This window comes from Gavialis gangeticus, unplaced genomic scaffold (genome assembly GCF_001723915.1).
Source record: "Gavialis gangeticus isolate Ggan-Ray unplaced genomic scaffold, GavGan_comp1, whole genome shotgun sequence".
Taxonomy (NCBI): Eukaryota; Metazoa; Chordata; order Crocodylia; family Gavialidae; genus Gavialis; species Gavialis gangeticus.
Window position 1 is genome coordinate 255,332,726 of NW_017729032.1, and position 20,657 is coordinate 255,353,382.

At 46.5% G+C, this 20,657-nt stretch overlaps 1 protein-coding gene across 3 annotated transcripts in view; it reads right to left on the reverse strand.

Moving 5' to 3' along the window:
* LOC109303535 (OX-2 membrane glycoprotein-like) overlaps positions 1-20,184 on the reverse strand; it is an 83,074-nt gene extending 62,890 nt beyond the window's left edge. For all 3 annotated transcript variants that reach the window (XM_019525745.1, XM_019525746.1, XM_019525748.1), the window contains exons 1-6: positions 20,171-20,184; positions 15,066-15,072; positions 9,241-9,322; positions 8,400-8,726; positions 7,283-7,552; positions 5,381-5,491 (exon numbers count right to left, since the gene is read on the reverse strand). In XM_019525745.1, coding sequence (XP_019381290.1) covers positions 5,381-5,491; positions 7,283-7,552; positions 8,400-8,726; positions 9,241-9,322; positions 15,066-15,072; positions 20,171-20,175 — 802 coding nt within the window. In that variant the 5' untranslated portion in view covers positions 20,176-20,184. The remainder of the gene's footprint in view (positions 1-5,380; positions 5,492-7,282; positions 7,553-8,399; positions 8,727-9,240; positions 9,323-15,065; positions 15,073-20,170) is intronic.
* Between the last annotated feature and the right edge of the window lie 473 nt (positions 20,185-20,657).

The window sequence follows — 20,657 nt, forward strand, 5'->3', positions numbered from 1 at the left end:
ACAATGGCCACAAGCTGAGGGAGGATAGGTTCAGGTTAGATATTAGGAAGAACTACTCGGCTGTAAGGGTGGCCAGAGCCTGGAATAGGCTCCCCAGAGAGGTGGTGCTCTCACCTTCCCTGGAAATCTTCAAGAAGAGACTGGATAGGCACCTGGCTGGGGTCTTATGACCCCTCCCACCCACAGTGTTCACTCCTGCCCATGGCAGGGGGTCAGACTCAATGATCTGTCTAGGTCCCTTCCCACTCATTGATTCTATGATTCTGTGATTCTAATATTATCAAGCTAATGCTTTTTATCAAAACTGACTTATTCAAACCATCATTAAGGAATGTAAATTCAGCAGCAGAGAAGGTACAGGTTTCAGGGATGCAAAAAGTACATTGGCATCAACTCAACACATCACTAGGATGAAGTAACTAGCTTGTAAGTAGTTTGGTCAAGCATGAAGCTTAGTCAAGCATGAAGCTTCAAGCTTTTAAGTATTCTAGCATTAAAGCTGGAAATTAGTATTGGTCAGGACATTTCAGCAGACTATGCTATTTCATCCAATCTGAAAAATTTAACAGAGACAACCTTTTTTAATGTTTTCTTCAGGAAGGTTTTCTGAGGCCTGTGTCATGTTACACTTAAGGCATCATTAACCAGCAGCTGATGGGGCTCCCATGCATGGGACCTTGCTACTTGCAGGTACAGGGGGAGCTTGGGATTATGATGCTGGGCTCTTCCTGCACCAGCAATAAGGTGTGATGGGATCTGATACTTGATCCCACAATTATGCTTCCTGCCATGCATGTGTGACATGGCAGAAAGTGCAATTGTGTGAATCAGGCATCAGGCCCCATCGTGCCTTTATCTGCACATCTGGCAGGAGCTTTTGACATATTCTTTCTCTGATGTACACACAGATGAATGCACGTGTATACATTCTCTACGCACAGGTGGATGCATACATACTATCTATAGCCTGGTGACAAGACTAGTGCCCTAGAATGGGGAGGTGTGGATATTTAGTCTTTGTTCCTCTGCTTGATTGAGAGTCATCTGGTTTGAAACTCTGCTTTGATATAACCAGTTCCCTAGACCAAGCTCCTGACAATCCTGAAGGATAGATAAGAGTGAATAGCTCAGATGTCAGTCAGAAAACTGCATTTTCAAGAAAAAAGATTTGAAGGGCTTTGTTTTTATTCTAATGTAGAAAAAGAATAACATTTTTTTAATGCAGAACATAAAATAAAACTGTTGTCCTTCACTCTCCATCAAACTGCTGATTGGACACAGCAAGCAGATTTTTCTGAGGTAAGCAGCCTGATGTCAATTAGTTCCTTGTTTTACTGCCAAACAAGTAGGTTCAGAGATACAGAATTAAACACTGTTGTATATTCCAGCACAATCTAAGAACAATAAGGCAGTAGCCTGAATAGCCTCCACAGAAGACATGTTTTTCCTTAGTAACCCTCTCTGTCTCAGCCTTGAAAACACGTTAGCAGATTGCAAAAGCAATCAGATGGACACATTTTTGGAACATCAGCTTTAAATGGAATGACAATAGGTTTGGTGGGAGGAAAACAGAACAAGAGAGAACAAGGGATGGTGTAAGTCCCAACAAGACCTCCTCATAAAAATTTTGCTTAAAATGTAATTATAGTCTGAACACAATGATAAAAATTATTGTGGTTTTATAGCTATTCTTGGCATGAGACAAGATTAAGTTTGCTAGGTAGAAAAAAAATCATATACAAGACAATGAGGCTTTAGCAATTTTCAGTAAGTGGGTTAAAATCAAGAAAGAAACCAGATGGCGGAAAGTGAAAGAGAATGATTAGAATGAAACAGTTCTGCAAAATTAAGTAATTAGAGAAGTCTTCTAAGAAACTGATGGCTATTAGTACACATATTCCCCTAATTTGGCCCTCACATAGGGGAATACCACAGGGTTATTAAAACTATCTTGGGTGAGGTATTAGTGCACAGAAACCTTTGCCGAAAGCTGTTATGTGTAATAAAAGTCCAAATCATTGCACTATAAAATCTGTTTGAAAAAATAAAAAGGCAAAAACTAACAATGGTACAAATGGATCAAGCAAATTAATAGAATTAAAAAAAGGAGGCCTGCAAGGCACCTGGCAAAAATCATATATTAGATATACGGCACAAGATAGAACTGAAAGATACTACATAAATGGGAGGAAATATTTCCATTTGGAATAATTGAAATGTAGTCTTTCCTATCAAAACATAGTTGCCATTCCTTCTTAAACACTGTCTATCTGTGGCTCACTAAAATGGGAGAAATCAGGAAAAAATAGTCTGAGTGCAGCAAGCTTTACAATTACATCTGTCAGCCCAGTGTCAGCTGGGATCCACCTTATCACTATTAGGCCTGCACTCTCCTGATCCCAAAAAGCATTCTGATTAGACAGGGCTAATGAGGAAACATATACCATTGCTGCTTACACTGAGTCTCGCTAAACTGGGGCAGGCAATTATTTTGGGCGAAGGGCCGTTTACCCAGTTTTGGCAAGCTGTCGAGGGCTGCATAGGTAGCCCTGCCCCTTGAAAGGAGCCCTGCTCCTTGGTCACCATTTTGGGACCAATATCCCAATGTCTTGGCTAGCACCGGTGGAGCCCAGGGTGAGGTGCAGGTTGGCAGGGGTCTGTGGAGCCCGGCTGGGTTGCACCAGCAGGGAGAGGGGGGAGCTGGCCTGGCTCCACAGAGCCCCTGCCAGCCAGAACTCTTTAGTCCTGCTGCCCTGCTCTTGGCTCCACCAGCACTGGCCTTGGGTGTGGGCCCCATGCTCCTGCTGGCTCCCGCTCACTCCTAGTGCCCCCTAGCCCTGTGGTACAGGTGGGAGGCAGTGCACAGCCCCGACCCCCTGCCTGCCAGCAGGGAAGGAGCTGGTGCTGAGCATGGAGGAAAAGCAGCCCTTCCCTTGCCCTGTGGCCAGCTTTCCCTACTGAAGATGCTCGCAGTTCACACGGGTCTGTCCTGAGCAGGCACAGGCAGCCCCAGGTGGGCTGCAAGCAGCTACAGCACAGGGTGCCAGCCACGTGGTGGTCGAGGGGGAGCATTTCCTGCACTCAGCACCAGCTTCTAACCCACCCCCTGCTGCCAGCCTGGGCCCTGAGCCAGCTCCAGCCTCGCCCATTGGGACTTAGCTGGAAAGCAGCCCCCCCACTTGCCATGCCAGGCAGTGTTTGCTGCTGCTGTCCCTATGTTGCTCAGCACACGAGCTGCGGGCGGGCAGCAGCAGCAAATACTGTCCAGCATGGCAAGCGTGGGCACCGCTTTCCTCCATGCCGAACACCTGCTGCCATTGTGGCACAGCCTCAGCACCCTGTGATGAGGGGATGCTTTTCTCCATGCTCAGCACCAGCTCCTCCCCTGCCTTTCCCCCCCTCTCCTTTACCTGAGTTTCCAGCCACATGGTCCCAGGCCAGAAGCCGCTGCTAGGGCTTCCAGCTGGGGTGGCGGGACCAGGTGGGCCCTGCTGTTGCAGGAGCACACCGGAACTTCCCCTGGGTCCTACTGCCCCTGGCTCCTGTCATTTTTGACAGGAACCAAGGACAGATAAATATTAATGTTCTAAATTTTTTAGGGACCCTGCAGGCTGGATAGAATGGTCATATTTTGCCCACCCTTGGTCTAAACCCTGAACTTAGGTAGTTAGTGTCACCCCTAATCTCATGGATTGGTTTTCTTTTCCCACTTATTTACCCTTATTCCTTTCTTCCTTACCTTCTGTCAAATGGGGTGCATATGGAGATTTCCTCACACAGCCTGGGACTGTCTCCAAACCATCCCAGTCTGGGGCAGGTCCCAGTCCTGTACCATGATTGGGCTATCAAGGCATGAGCTTGGAAAGAGCTGTGTGGGAGGGGCAGGTCCCAGCCCCTGCCCCAGTCTGCCAATAGGGCACCTAGCAGCAACCCTCTGGCTGGGCAGGGAATCCCTGCCAAGGCAGGGGCTCAGTGCAAGCTGCCTCACTAGAGGATCATGGTAGGGGGCTGGGACCTGCCCCTCCCCTGGAGCACTTTCCAAGCCCCTTGCCTCCAACTGGGGAGTCAGGGCTGGGAGCTCCCTGCTGCCAGGGCAGGGAGACATTGTCCCTGTCGGGTTGTTACTGGGAAAAGGGGCATGTCTTCACACCCAATAGCTGTTCGCAGGTCATTTCCCCGTGCATAGCTGCTTTGGGGTGGCTCCCCACCTCTCTCTCTCTCCCTTGTTCCCACCTGCCATAAATTTTCTGGTTTTGCTGGTTCTTGAAGATGTAAGGAAAGGGGGAGAGAGGGAGAGGCTGGTACCACCACTCGGTCGCTACCAGCTACTGATGTGTCTTATGACCTCTGTCCTGGTGAAAAGAAAAGGCATCAAGTTAACTGAAGAAATGAAAAGAGATTTTATTTGGCCAACAGGGTCTCCTTCTGAGTTTGTCTGGGTCTAGCCAGCGCCTTTACTCATCCTATCTTCCCTCGAACAACTGAACCTTCTCTGCTGGGGCTTATTGGGTCTCTTCTTTACTTATATTGCTGCCTCGCCCAGCTTGATTGTTTGAGAGGCAGGCAATTAGGGCAAGAGATACCTTGAGTGGGAGCATCTGCTTCTTACTCCCTCTTCCTGGTAGGTCCTCGTCCCTCTCAGAGCCAATAAGATGCCGGAGGAGCACCTCTTGCCATTTCTCCGAGGGAGAGAAAGTAAAACAAAACCCAGAGGGGACCGGGTTGGGTCCGAAGCAAACCCCATGGCACCCATTCTCTCTGATCTGCATTGCCGGCTTCTCTGCCTTCATTAGCAAGTGCCGGTGTTCAATTAACCCAACAAAGTGAAATTGAGGGAGAGAGTACCTGTATTCTTCTTTCTACACTCTCCCCCTCCATGGATGAGGGTTCCCCCTCCTGTGCCCTTGAACTTACCGGCTTCTCATTTTCCCGGAGTTTTTTTAGTCTCGGGCGGGATGCAGCCATGTGTTACTCCACCTGCTGACTTCTGATTTTCCTCTTCTCCTCCCAGCCCTCTGCCCAGTCTCATATATTGCTCTGGCAGGTGTGATTCCCCAATCCATGTCACCTGGCAGCATGTTAAAGTGGGCTGGGTGCACGCCACCAGCTCCCGCTGTAGCACGGAGACCTTATTCTTGGAGACCTTGAGCTCGGAGCTGGGGGAGGCACCCTGTTCTTTCACAGTCCCCACCTGGGATCTGCCAACAGAACCCACCCTGAGCAAGCAAGTCCCAGAGGCAGGGAGCAATCTCCCAGCCCCAACCAGGAGACAGTTGTCTCCTGGCCCCATGCTCCCTGCCAGCCCCTGTTTTTTAAAGTAATCAATAAAATTAGAGTCACAAAGACATTCTCTTGATTTTCACTTAGCCTAATCACTCACCACTTTGCTTTGTCTTGTGTCTCCTCCAGCACACCACTATCAGAATCACGACCAGAAGTATGACAACACACACTACTGAAACTGCTACAGGAACTGAATGTGACCATTTCCCTGTAGAAAACAAAACCCAAACAAAGCTATTGGGATAGACAAAAAGAACTTAAAAAAATTAGATGAATGCCGACAGACATGACAGTGGTGTGGACAGACGTGACAGCTTGTTGTGTGATTGGCCACTGAATGTGCTCTACAGCTAGGCACTGACAGAACTGCATGGCTGCAGAGCACTTAAAAATGACTGATTGTGTGACATCCTAAGACCTCATTATATAAGGGTTCAGATGAAGGTGAACCAAAATGGAGAGCCTTCATTAATGTCTGTCAGCACAGCCAGAGAGCAGGGCTGAGCTGATGCAGCTGTACTTTGCACTGTCTTTGGAATGGAAGGTGGGGAAGGGAGGGTAGGGAACTTGTTTTGGGGATTGTCTAGCCAGCCCTGGGGGGTGAGGTGGGTGGATTGGAGTCCCCCTCTGAGGTTAAGTGATTTGCACAAAAAATGTAATTTGCAGAAAAATGCTACAATTATGTGACTTGCTGAGGAGTTCCCCAGCAAGTAACCATATCATGGTATTTCATTGCAATAAGATGGCTGCTACAGGCTGGGGAAAGCATTCCCTTGTCAGGAGTAAAAGCCTAGCAGCCCAGGGGAGGTGGGAAGGGGTTGCAAAAGGGACAGAGGAAGGAGAGAGCTTGGGGAGGGGTAGAGGAGGGCTGTTTGATCCTCCAGATGGGAAAACTGGGGCAAAGAGGACTGGGGGTACCTGGGGGCTGCCCTGGCACCAGATAGTGGAGAGGCTGTTTGCTCCTCTGGTAGGAAAACTGGGGTGCTGGGGGCTGGTTGGAAGAGGGGGGAGGGAGAGAACACATGCACACAGGACCAAAAAGCCCCTCCCCTACCCGGTGCCTGGGCTGTCTGCCAAGGCAGCCCCCAGGTGCCCCCGACCCCCTGTGCTCCATTTTTCCCACCCAGAGGAGCAAACAGATCCTCCCTTATCCAGCATCAGTGCTTTCTGCTTAATGCAGTCAGCAGCTTCCAAGGCCATGAGCTCATGATCACTATTGATTGGCTGACACTGAGTTCAGTGTCAGACTCTCTGCTGATTGGCTGGAAGCCTGGCAGAGAAGAGAGGCATTTTGAAAAGGGAATTTCCTCCCTGCCCCTCAGAAACATGAGGCAGACAGCTACTACTGCCATTTCTGCCTCTTCCAGTGAGGTGGAGGGCTAAGGAGGGGCATGGGCTTTTCCACAGTGATCAGAGGCCTTGGGAGTAAGGCCTCTGCTGCTGCAATTAAACCTGGCCCCAAACCTGCCCCTGAGCAAATCAGGGCAGTGGGAGGGGGGAAGGGGTGCCACGATCTGGGCACAAAAATGACAATCAGGCTGTGATATTAGCGAGCTGGACCCACAATTTAAACCAGGTGCTACTAGTTACCTCTCCCTGGTACACTGGTTCAGCTTGCTATAAAACACATGTGGTCTCATAGGTCTCTCTTCCTGAGAGGAGTGTGGGATACTGCCATGCCTTAAGATGTACTGGGCGCATCTACACATGCTAAATTTACTGCACAGTAAGAGCCTACATGTGTAGCTGGTAACGCTTTGCTGTGCAGTAGATTAGCCTACTGGACAGTAAAGCATCTTGTGTAGACACGGCTACTGAATCCAAAGCAGGATCCCCACTCACTCTCATTCTCCAGGCACAGCATGCATGTGCACAGACACTATTCTCCCTTTTTCAGATACATGTTAACCCACCCAAAACTGAGGACTGAAAATATGTTAATGGAAAAGGCTGCAGCAAAGAGGAAGCTAACATCTGATTGCACGTATCACACACTGACCTTCCACTTTCACAGATGAGATTTTGTCTTCATCCATGGAACTTGCTCTGCAGGTGAGATTTTGCCCAACTAGGCTTTCAGAGTTGTTGATATAGAGGTGACTAGTAACAAGCACTGTTCCATTCAGGTCACTGACTTCCTCTTCTGTCTTCTTATTCTGATTTTCTAGCCCAAGCCAAGTGATAGTAGGACGAGGCCAGCCACTAGCAGAACAGTTGGCCATCAGATGACCTTCAGAGAGGCTGTAGCTGACAGATATCCTGAGTGGTTCTGAAACACAAACAAACAACATGTCAGCAGAGGAAGCTGTTGATCAGATGCAATGTCAATTAAACCAATAACAAGAAGTGCAGGCCCACAATGAAGAGACAGAAACATATCCTTCTACCCCAAATTCTCACCACAATTGAGTCCCTATTCCCATCTACTGAAGTGACCAGCCTTGGAAGACTTGAATTTATCAGACTATAAGGTTTAAGAGTTTCTACTGAGAGGGTAAACCTGTCTATGGTCTGTGCTCTGATCTGCTGCCAGGAGTGCTGTGGCAATGAGGCCACACATACTGCAGCAGTTATACCTGGCACTGAAATGAAATTGCAGGAAGAGCACTCTTACTGTTCAAGTCCTAGTTGTGCCTGGCCAAGTCTGTCCCCCAAAGGAACTGCTATGCACATGGCACCAAAATCAGGATGTTCATTTCCTGTGTGCAATAATTTGGTTCTGCAAGAAGCCAAAGCAGAAATTTTGACCAATGTGTAATATGGAAAAAATACGCCTGAACTCTATTACATACAACACCTATGCCGTCTGCTCCTGGAGTGAGAAAGGGCAATCAGAGTGAAGCAAGCAGCAGCCCTGGCAAGGCCATGCTTCCTTCCCTCCTGCACTGTTCTGGCATACCTTCTCTTAAGTGGTGCCTTGGACCTGTACCCACTTACACACCCCACATTATGCTACTGAGCAATGACAGGGTATTGCATCCAGCTGATGCTGAGAGGGCACTGCTGTCAGAAGGCTTCTCCGCCTGGAGTTCTTAATGCTCTGAGGAAAAGCTGCAGATAGAAAATAGATTGTCTCCCCTTTACTTATACAGTTATGTCCCCAGAAAGAACCTCACCATAAACAGTCAAGCAAGTTTCCTTTCCAAAGGATCCAGCTGGAAAGGTGTTAAAGAGGCACTTATAGCATCCATTGTCCTGGATTCTAACTCCCCAAAAAGTGATGGCTGTATCATCCAGTGATGTGCCTGTAATGTCTAATCGCCCCCGGTATGGGTTTTGAACCTTTGAAGAATTTTTCTGGTAAGTAGCCACATTTTCAGGGGATGGGCTTGTTTTCTTCTGCCATGTAACTTGTATGATGTCATGTGGCTTCCTCAGGACACATCTCAAGGTTGCATTGCTGCCCACCTCTGCCTTTTGGTTCATTTTTGTCTCTATATCCACTGTAATGATATAAAGCAATTCATGAAATACACAAAAATCATCTTTGATCACTTTCTGACTTTTTAGATTTACCAGAAGCCATACAATGATTGCATTCTACTGACTTCAACTGAGCTACAGTATCTTGGTTTACACCAGCTGAGGACTTTCCCTTCCACCTTTATCAACACAATGAAACAGGCAAAGTTTCCTTGCCATTATCTGTGTATACCTCCTTCAACTTTATTAAATTCTGTATATCTTGCATGGAAAGTGATTTGACTTTTGCTGCCTAATAAGAGAATGGAAAAAGATCCAAGACAGAGCTGTATTACGTCATTTTCGTGATCAGCAAGGGAGAGGGAAGAGAAAAAGTTCAACTCCATGAAGAATTGACATGCAGAAAGAGAAACAGACTAATTCACAGGAGACTCAGTGGTATCCTTCTCACTTTATTTTGCTAAGTAGAGCCTCAGGAATTGGAGACTAGCTCAAAACCTGTATATATACAAGAAGAAATTACAGTTGTCTTACCATGCGCCCTGCAGAGTAATGTAACAGCAGCATACCACACCAAAGCTTGTAAAGTCTTATGAGAATCAAATTGCCCATTTATCTGAAGAAACAAGAAGGTACATAGAATTAGGTCTTAATAACACTATTGTTTCCAGTAATTAATGCTCAGCCTATGGATCCACAGTGCTTTCGAGTGGAAATGGAACATACATTTACAGACAGCAGTCAACATAAAATAAAGGCTCTGTTACCCCACACAGACCTGACTGAAGCTGAAAAAAGGATAAATCAGTGGGTGCTTTTGATACACAAAGTTCCACCTTTAGAGAAAAAAAATTCAAACAGGATGTCCATTTTATATACAAAAGCTTTGCACATACAGTATATAAATACATTATCATTTCCTTATGAAAAACATAACCATAGGTGCCTGTGAAACTAGGCCTAATTTTTAAGTGGATTCAGAGCATTGGCATTTGCTGCCTTAGAAACCACGGTTACAAGCAATCAGAAGGATTTTGCAGTTTTGGGATATTTTAGGCATATTTTACAATTGAGATGCAATAACTGCATATATATTTTTTACCAAATGCTTCAGAACATTAAAATAACCAACAGTTTTTGAGTCCTGGGTTTAGGAAGAAGTGCCACCTTTATGTACAGCCTGGCTTTCTCATTCTTACAAATATATCCGAGGTATCAGTGTTATGAGTGATACAGGGGTATCAGTAACTACCAACTAACACATAGTAGAGCCAGCTGTGGAGACAGATAGACAAGAGAGACAAAGGGAAAGATCTGGGACCTGACATTACCAGGACCAGCTTCTTCCTCCCATAGGTATTTGCCACATCTGCAGTCAGATGTGCAGATCTCAGAGTGATCTCCTCAACAATCCCCAAAAGACCAGCGGTATTTCTGTTGGGGGCATATGCCTACTCCTGCATTTACTGTCATTGAAAGATATGTCTTTCCAGTTGAAAACCAACATCTTGGGAACACTAAATTAATGAAGGGTGGGGAACATTTGGTAAAGTTAAACAAAAAAGCCTTGCTCCTTAAAGTTTGACCTCAAGGTAATTGCCTGTGTTTCAGGAGCAAACAAGGAAGCACAGCTGCAGTGAGAACAATAAGAGCAGAACATTTATAAAAACAAAAGGAAACCAGAGGATGGGCAGTATTCTTGAAGAGATAGTGAAGAATACAAAGTGTTCTCTGGAGAGATGTAGGAAAAATCTCAAAGGCCAGCTGGGAAATGTGAGAAGTAGCTTCAGAAGCAGCTGTTTTTCAATACACCTGATTAATACACTATCCCTCCTTGAGATCCAAAGCCAAACCACATATTCAGCCTGTATGGCTGAACAGGGCAGGAAAGGAAATAAAAGGCAGCCACTATTTAATACATGTTTAGGTTTTTTGTTCTTGTTTGTCTGGGTTTTTTCAATGCCTACCACTGAGGATGCTCTCCAAATTCATGTGTAATCCAGGCTCTGGTTTCCCAGTCGGAGACAAGGTATCAGCCATACTCTGGCTCTGTTCTGCTATATCTCTGCCTGGTTTTATTCTCAAACAAAAAGGATTAAGCCAAGGGATGACAGTGTGCACAAACCCACCAGCAAGTGGTCCCATCTCCCTAAACTCAGAAGGAATCTCAGAAGGTCCTGGGTTAATGCACCCATCTTCACTATTTCTCTCAGATGCTTCAGGAGTACCCCCTCTGGACCGCGTACCCTGCTTCCCCCAAAGGTTACCCCACTATCTGGGTGCAGGGCACCATCCTGAGAACTTTACCCTGGGTCTGAGGGAAAGGGTGGAGATAGTCTACATTTCCAGAGTGCTCCAGGGCTTCAGGAGGTTGACATGAAAAGGGCTGAAATGTCTGTCATTCCCCTGCCAAGTACACCTCATAACTTACCTCCTACCTTCACCACATGACCTCCAAGGGACCCGGTAGTTTGGCCAAAAGTTAATTTTCAATAGAGAGGAACAGCAATAAGACCCTATCACTGGGTAGACAATCCTGAAATGAGCATTTTTATATAGTTTTGCTCCTGGGATTGCTGTGTGGCTTGGAGATCTTCCTAGGTGAAAACCCCAATTAAATCTAGTCTTCGGACACTAGAGAACATACTTGATCACATTCTAGACTTTTGCATGATGCATTTGTCAACTTGCTTATAGGAGGTTTGTATTCCTTGGGGCAGAGTTACAAACAACAGCTTAAATAGAGAAAATTTGTTGATAATTGTGCAACTTCTGAGATTGCAAACAACAGGCAAAATATGAATCTGTCCCAATTCTGGGGCTCCCCAGTTGTGAAGTTCCATAACAGCCCCTTTAGTGCCCAATTGAACTTCTCTTCTAGCCCATCCAGCAGGGTTAGATTGACCAAAGCTTAACCGAGTAGACCCTTTGAAGGGTGCATACTTACTCTATCAACTGGCACATGGTCATGCCTTGGTATGATAACATTAACCGTGGGATCCCAACCCAAAAAATAATTTTATCAGCCTTGTGACAACTGGTTGGCTCACAGAAGAGCAGATAACTATAGCTTCATAGTTCTGGGTGGTGGAATCCAGTACTTACAGAATGAACCAACATCCAAAAGGTCTTGGTTCAAAAGCCTTTTTTTCCACCCCAACTCAGTCAGATACTACTCCTCAAAAGAAGTTCTGATGTAGCAAGTACACTGATGTAGTACTAGATGACTTTCTAGACGGGATTCACAACATTCCTTGATGTCACAAGAGAATCCTAGATAAAAAAAATCCAAAACATTGTGAGCACCCTCTTCTTTATCTTCTCGAATCTCAAAATGAGACTAAGGTAATGATGGTAGGGTCAGGGAAATAACTGGAGCAGGTGGCAGAGATCAAAATATGATGAATCAAAGATATGATATTTATGAGCAATAACTATTAGTTACTTGTAGAGATAGCTTGAAAATGACTAATTTCCCCCTATCCTTTCTGCCCCCCCCTCCCCAGCCCTCCCCTCCCACACTTTATTTTGGCAAAATATTGAGAACTAATGCATTTACAATGAAAACCTTATTATTTCCATTGAAAATGCCACTGCGATGCCCCATTAAATTTGTGACTTTGGGGTCTTACTCTTATGTTTTCTACTGTGGTCTAGGTTGTCTGACTCCTTTCTTCATGAAGGGAAAGGATGCATCCTCACATATTGGTACATCATGGAAGAGGTAGTCTAGAAAAAAAATCTACCCATTAAAGAAAGTGGCTTTAGAAAATGGCCCACAGACCCAGAAATATGACACCTGAAGTCCAACTTCCCTAAGGCATGGTAATGCCATTTTTCTTCAAAACATTTTCATTGGTCCACTTCCACTGCTTGCTTTTGATGATATATTTATTTTGCCAAAATTAGACTATCACAGTGCACTGTGTTTGGGGCTACACCTTATAACTCTGTATGAAGTTATATAGAGACTGAAACTGGGCTGCTCACTTTCTAACTGATGCATTGAAGAATACACATCACAAATCAATTAATGGGTGATGTCGCAGGGCACTAAGGTGCCCTAATCCTAGAAGAGCAGAAACTGCCTGGGGAGAGGCAAAGAAGCAGGCAGAAGCCCAGGTACAGGTTACCAGGGCAACAGGCTAGTGAGCAAATTAGCCTGCACCTGCACCTGGTCAGCTGACCAGAAGGGGCAGGGCCCTGGGCCCATATAAACCCCAGGCTGGAACTAGGGAAGGTAGTTCTCTGCCAGCAGCCAAGGGGGAAGGAGCTCTCCTAGAGGAAGCAAAGGAAAGAGACCTGACTTTAAGTTCTGCTCCTGGTAATGTTAAGGGGTAGAGCACACCTTATGCAGTATGAGTTATGGTATAGCCTAGGGGCTTGCATTTTTTTCTTTTGTTTAGAACACCAGTGGTTTGGGTGAGCCTATTAGGGAAGGAGGAAGCTTCACTGGGGCTCACTACTGTGGGGGCCCCGGTGCTGGCGAGGGCGTGGTGTTCCAGGGGGCATAGGCCTTGGTGCCGGTGAGGGCGCGGTGTTTGGGGGGGGACACAGAGAGCCCTGTAATGGGCTGAGTGAAACCAAGGCTTTGGAGGAACATTGTGTCAGTACTATCTGCGAGGCTTGGAGTGTGGTAAAGGTGGGGTTTGGTGCCATGCATATAGCTCATAAAGCTGGGGTGTCCCAAGATGTCCATTGTGAAACGGGACCCAGAAGGAGTCCAGGAACCCACGGGGTTCAGAAGGTGTATCAGAACCATGTCCAAGTGGACTTCAAGGCAGCCTTCCTATTTTTATAATTACATCAAGACGTGGTGGGAAAGACTAGAGGGTGCCCATTGGGCTGAACTGGCTCGGTCAAGGGGCCTTGGGGGTAACACGGCCATCCTTAGGGACCCCATCCCATGATGGGTGATACAAAGAATATAGAGTTGCTCAATAACAATTTGCTTCAGTCTTCATAATATAAACTTACTGCAACCAAGCAGTTAACAATATTAATACAGACAAAGAAACGGAAGGGCTGAACAAGATAATATGTGAACAGCACATCAGAGAATTCTTGACACACTTGAATTAAGTTGTGTTGGAGTAGTGAAATTCTTCCCAGAATACTGAAGAAACTGGCTGAAGAAACCTCAGAGCCCTGACAATGATGCATGCAAAGTCATACGTAACAGAGAGGTCCCAGGGAACTGAAGGTGGGATTTCCAGAGGCAGAAAAGGAGAATTCAGGGAATTATAGACCAATCAACCCAACTTTAATATCTGGGAAGTTACTAGAGCAAATTATAAAACAGTTACCTTGTAAAAACCTGGTAATGAAAAGCATGATCACAATTTGTGAGAACAAATCCAAACCAACTTAATTTCCTTCTGTGACAGTGTGACAGTTGTGCCTCCCCGGGACCGTCTATTTGTGGTCTTGCAACACCAGTCAAGGGCCAACCGCCCGCCTTCTCATCTGCCACGCCTTGCTGTTATTTGCTTGATTGAAAGATCTTAATCAAACGGGAGGCTGCCTATTTTCTGCCTCAGTGCCTTAGGCACTATCTGCGGCTCCTTTCCTCCCTTTATACAGCAGCCCAAGCCTCACAGATGTATCTGGTGTTGTTCAGGTCTGTCCTACTCCCTGCGCTGTGTGGATGCTCTCTGGCTTACCCCTCAGCCTGCACCCTCACTGGCGCCCTCTAGCTCATCTCAGAGCCCGCGCTCCTACCGGCACCCTCCAGCCTGTCCCGCACTGCCCGTTTCGGGACTTCTCGCCCGTGCCAACTCTGGGCTTCTCGCTGCTCCCTTCAGTTGGGGCTTCTCGCCCCCCCCCTTTTGCTCTGGGGCTCCTCACTGCCCCCAAACTCTGGGGCTGGGGCCCATGCACCCCAAACAATGCTGTGCCCTCTCCAGTGCCAGGAACCTCCACGCTACTGTGGAGTCCCTATGAGGCCTCCTCCAACCCCTAATAGCCTCACCCGGTCCTCCGGTGAAACAGTAAACACAAAATGCAAAGCCCCCGGGCCACAACATAAAAGCTAGACTGTTCTAGTAAAAAATACGAATCCCTCCCTACCAGAGAGAGAGAGAGAAAGCGCATCAACCCCCAGCAGGAACCAGGGGATGTTCCGACCGTCAGAGTTCTCCCCTTTGTTCTGGCTGAGTTCTGCCGCCAGAGGGGAACTGCCCTCCTGGCCGTCTGCCTGGGCTTAAGAAGGGCTAAGCTCCGCCCCTTCCTGTCTCTAGGTTTCCCTGGTTGCTAGGGCAACCAGCACCTGTGCAGTCCTGGTGACTGGCAGCTGCGCTTCCCCCTTCCTGCCACCAGAGGTCTTTCCCAAGTCATTTCTGCTCTCAGATGCAGGGCACCTGAGAGCTCTGCGACAGACAGGATAACTGATTTAGTGAACGTGGTTGACATGATATACTTGGACTCTGGTAAGACTTTTAATAGTCTCACATGACATTCTCATAAATAATCTAGAGAAATGTAGACTAAATAGAACTACTGTTAGGTGGATGCCTTTTAGTCTACATTTCTCTAGCTTACTTAGAGAGCTTCCTGATCAAGTCTAAGAATCGCACAAAACTGGAAGGGATTGCAAACACGTGAGTCGATGAAATTAGAGCTGGAAGAAACCATGACAGACTGGAGAACCTGGCATTAGACAACAGAATGAAATTCAACAATGACAAATGGAAAGTGCTACACCTAGGCAAGTAAACCAAGTGCATGAATACAGTGGAAGATAAGCTAGGTAGTATCATTTCTGAGGAGGATTTTGGATTTGGTGGATCATAGACTCACAATGATCCAGAAATACAATGACAGCTAAACACACCAAGAAAGCTGAAATATACTGCCAAGCCCTCCAATACCACCAAATCTGCACTGAGCAGAACACCCATGATCATCAGCTTGCAAACCTTAAAAGGGCTTTCATTCAACAAGGACACTCCTCCGGAGAGATGGATCACACTTTTGAAAGAGCCACCTGGATGCCCCGTGAAGAATTGCTGCAGTACAAAAAGAAAACCCCCACGAGTCACACACCATTAGTTATGACATACCATCCTTCCTTGGAACCTATATGGAAAATTCTCATACAACTGCAACCCATAGTAGAAGACGACCCAGTTCTTAAAGAGATCTTCCCAGAACCACCCATCCTATCCTTAAACAAGCACCAAACCTAGCCAACCTTATAACCAGAAGCAAACTTCCTACTGGCCTCTGATCCTCACTACTATGCATTTGCATTTTCACAGACCTGCACTTTGCATATTGGCTTCTAATGCATCCAGGAGAACACAAAACAACAGCAGACTTTCCCTATGCCCAAGGAAGGCTGTTTGTATCCGAAAGCTTGCAAGAAATGTTTCCAACTATTTGGTTAGTCTAATAAAAGATATCACATTTATCCAAAGACCCTTGTCTTCCAGAAATACAAGCATTCATCAAAAAGGCAATTCCAATTTTGGGTGCGTTAACAGGAGAATAGTAGGTAAGACATCGGAGGTGATATTGCTATTCAGTGCTAGTTAGGCCCAAGTTAAAATATAGTGGGCTTTGTAACTAAGAAGGATATGGAGAAACCAAGAGGCAAACAACAAAAATGATAAGGGGATCAGAATGTAAGCTGTATGAAGAAAGGATGAGAAAACTAGGTGTGTTTAGTCTGGTGAAAGAGATTTAAGGGGGAGACATGACAGAAGATTTCAAATATTTGAAAAGAAGAGAAGGGACAGCTGTTCTTTATGGATACAGAGAGCAGGACCTCAGCTGACAGTCATAAATGGCACCCAAAACAAATTTTAAATATTGCGTTGGAGAGAGAAGAACTTCCTTATTTTCATGAACAGTAGAACAATGGAACAAGCTGCCTAGGGAAGTTGTAGAGGTTTGTGGGCACACATACATCTGTGGCTGTTTCAAAAAGGGAGCTGCTGATCAGGAGTGCACAGCAGCAGTTACATTCCAAGTAGCATAACAGGGGTATGGCAGCTGGCCTACATGTAACTGTTAGAAATGCAACAGTTGCTTCCCAGTTTAAAGCAGGACTCCCCCAAATGTACAGATGGTCACAGGATTTGATTTGAGAGAAGAAACTCGCAGACATTCAGATCTTGTTCTGAACTAGTGATCCTACCAAGGGACACAAATAGGGAAGGGGTGTCTTTTACATCCCCCTGCCAGTAAGTTGTCACTGCTCTAGGTGATTAGGAGATGGTGCTGAAATCCTGGCACTGGTACTCGCCACTCCACTGGCTCTGTGTATCCGGTATAGCACCACTAGATTTCTACTGATAGCCTAAATACCCTCATACTATGCATTTGGGATGCCTCTACATAGGTGGAATCTTTCATTTTAAAGATGACTTTTCATAGTTGGTAGGGTCGGAAGGGACCTGAGCAGATCATCAAGTCCGACCCCTCCCCCCCCACAAGCAGTTTAATTTAAGCTGGAATAATGGAAAGTAAAAAGCTTTAGCACTTTCTAATGCAAAAAATCAGCCCAGATGGTTGGTTAGTTTCTTTTTTTGGAAAAAGAACTGCGTATTTGTTCCCAATGCCATTTTTAGCTTTACAGATTAGGAGACACTAGGCTATCTGAGAAACAGCCACAATTATGAATTTCTGCTTTTGTGTTTTGTTTTTTAAATTTGCATTTTATTGAAGAACTGAAAATACATTACAGCTCATCATTCTAGACTGAATCCTTCCAACTTGGACAATGGAGACCTTTACCAAGCTCTGCAGTAAAAGCCAGACCTAACCTTCTCAGGTTACAAATAAAAGAAGTAAACTCCACTTCCCAAACATAACTCTTTATTACTTCTTTTTATAAATAACTAAATAAGCAAAGGCAAGAAGAGTCATTTCTACTTCCTGCTTCATCCATGCAGCTAAACTTTTATAAGCAAAGATCCATGCATAAAGTATACAATTGTGAGATGTGTTTATGCAGTATCTCCCCTTCCTCCAACATTAAACAGTGATTAGATAAAATACTTGTCTTCTTTGAGGCAGGGACTGGAACCCACATCTCCTCAATTGCAAGAAGAGTGACCTAACCAATAGACTAAGGTGCAGTTGCTTGTCCCACCCTGTTCTAAACATGATGAGTCTTAATTTTTTTTTCTGAAAAATGAAACACCTTAAGCAGGAGGAATGGAGAATATGCATCCCATCCTGGAACAGATTTCGCTCTGGTGATTAGGATATTCTCCATGCAGCTAAATGGGGGTTTGAACTCCCTCCAGACAGACTAGGACATTGAACTTGGGTGTCCTGCATCCCAGGTAAATGTTTCAGCCACTGCATGAAACTATTGGATAAAAGGATGGCCTTTACAATGATTTGGTAAGTAAGATTGCCTCTACTTTGTTTTTGATGAGGCAAAGGGCCCAAACTTCAAGGGAAGTCTTCAGGGCAGAAATGTAAAATGGAAGGAAGTAAATCAGTGTTGGGGGGCGGGGCAGGATTTATGACACACTCTTGGCTCTCGCATTTCCTAGGCTGAGCTTTCTGCTGTGCATGCTGGCTCTTAAGTGCCCAGCACTCTCCCTGTACATAGAGAGCCCGGGGACCCATATATAATAGGTCTAGATTTCATTCTGGGAACCAGAAAACACCATTTGAAGTTCCTTCTTAGACCTAGCACTTAATGTACTATTCTTGGGATGCTTTCTGGGTTTTGAGAATGGCCTTATGCATTATCTGTGGTTTCTTGGAGTCAAAAATTATAGTTTTGTGGTGCTATAGGGTAGAAAATATTGTGATCATTAAGCTCCAACCCCACTTATATCACAGACCATTACATTGCACCTAGGTATCCCTGTATTGATCCCAGAAACCTGCATTTAGCTAACATAAGTCTTCTAGAATGGCATCAAGACACAAGGAATCAAAGCACTGGGACAGGGAGAATCTGCCCTTTCCCTAGTACCTGGGTCCAATAATGCACAGCCAGCACTATAATAAAATGTGGCATTTTGAAGGGAAGCAAAAATGATTGAGGACCCAGGAGACAGGGTGTATGAGGAGCTGTAGTTGTTTAGTCTGGAGAAGAGTAGTCAGAGGGATAATTTGATAATAGTCAAGTTGCTGAAATCCCAGACAGTTGTAAATACCTGAGATCCCAGAGAGGATGGGGATGGGCTTTCCTCTGCGGCTGCAGGGGCAGAATATGTCTTGATCTCAAGACCCATCAAAAAGTTCTGGCGGAAACCCCGGGAAGGGAGGGGGTGCCAACGCTAAGGGGACAGGGCTGAGAGCAGTTGGTGGACATGGGTGTTGGTTGTAGCTGTGTTGGTTTAAGGGCACAGGCAGACAAGGGTCTTTGGGTAAACGTGGTATCTTTTAGACCAACTAAATAATGGGGAAAAAATCATTTTTGCAAGCTTGCAGGTACAAACATGCTTCTTCAGGCAGAGGCAGAGTTTGCAGGGGGCACCAAAATGATATGCAGAACAAAACAAATGGAGCTTCATGCTAAATAACAGCCCTGGGCGATTTACGGCTCTACCTTGGTTTAAGATGTTTGGATGGACAGGGGGAGAAAGACCTCTGAAAAGATCTCAGAGGAAAGATCACTAGAATCACGACTCCTACCTTTTGGGCACTGAGGTACAGTGATAGGTGGGGGGAGCCGAGGTACACAGTTCACCCAGGACACCAATTATCCTGGGACTGGCATTGGTTTGCAGTCGTCTGAGGATGCGTGTTTGTGCCTGAACGCTTGCAAAGGACAATTTTTGCAGTGATGTAGTTGGTCTAATAAAACAGTCCCATCTACCCAAAGACTCTCATCTGCCTATGGCTGCAGATGAAGAAAAAAACATATTTTTTCTCTCTCAATGTCTTAGTCAATCTAATAAAAGTTTGTGTTTGTTTCTTTTTTTAAGTAAATGATTTTTGTGATCCAAGCCAAATCAGGTCCAAATCCGAGACTCGCTCCAGGACCATAAGTGGCCCCACAACTCACAAACATCCTCCACCCCCACCTGGGGCTTCAGATATTTCCAGCATCTTTTGCCCGGTGTCCTACGTGCTGGCCCAAGCCGGGAGGCTCAGGGTCTGGATGCCCCCAGAGTTTCGCCTGCCCTCAGCCATAGGGCTGCAAGCTGGGGAGGAGCCTCCCATTTCCATATCATGGGCTTTAAGCCCCAACACCTCGGCAGGTACCAAACTGCGCCAGAAGACCTGGCCCCAGATGCGTGGAGTTCCCCTGCCAGGTAGGTATCTGGAACCGGGAGTCCTAGATTCGTACTTCTCTTGCTGGCTCTACAGCGGCATTTCGGCCGGGGATGAGGAGGACCTTGCTAAGTCGGGCTGCCTTTGTAGGTTGAAAGAGAGCAGGGCGCAGCGCCGGGGGCCCCTTCCCGCGCCCCCCGCCCCCTCACGGCCCCGCCGGAAGCACAGCCCGCCCCAGCCCCCTGGCTTGCCCTCGGCCCCCTCACTCACCTCACACCCCATCGCTGCCGCCGCCGGTGCTGCTGGTTCTTCAGTGTCCGAGGGGAGGACAGCCTGACTGGCTATCCATTTCCCAGCCCCAAAAGCGGACGGTTGTTTTGCAGATCTGTAGGACCACCTCTCTGCTGCTCCTGCTGCCCGGGAAGAGGGCTGGTGGTGGCTTCCCGGTGCCCGAGCTCAAGCCCCGTCTCGAGGGGGAGGGGGCGAGGAGGGAGAAGAGCCAGGGGCGCTCAACGTCAGACGCGAGGCGCCCCTCGGGAACCACCCGCACTTAGTTTTTTCCATAGTCAGGAAATGAGTGAAGTCATACAAGAGGTCTTCTGTTCCAAACAACTGGGAGCAGAAACCTTGCAAGGCTATGGCTTCCTATTTTGAAATGTCTCCATCTGTCCCGTGGATCATGGCTGCACGCAGTTTGAGTATTTCCGTGGCACCACATCCCATCCTTCAAAGGTTGTCATAACACCCCAGGCTGCTGCAGCGCC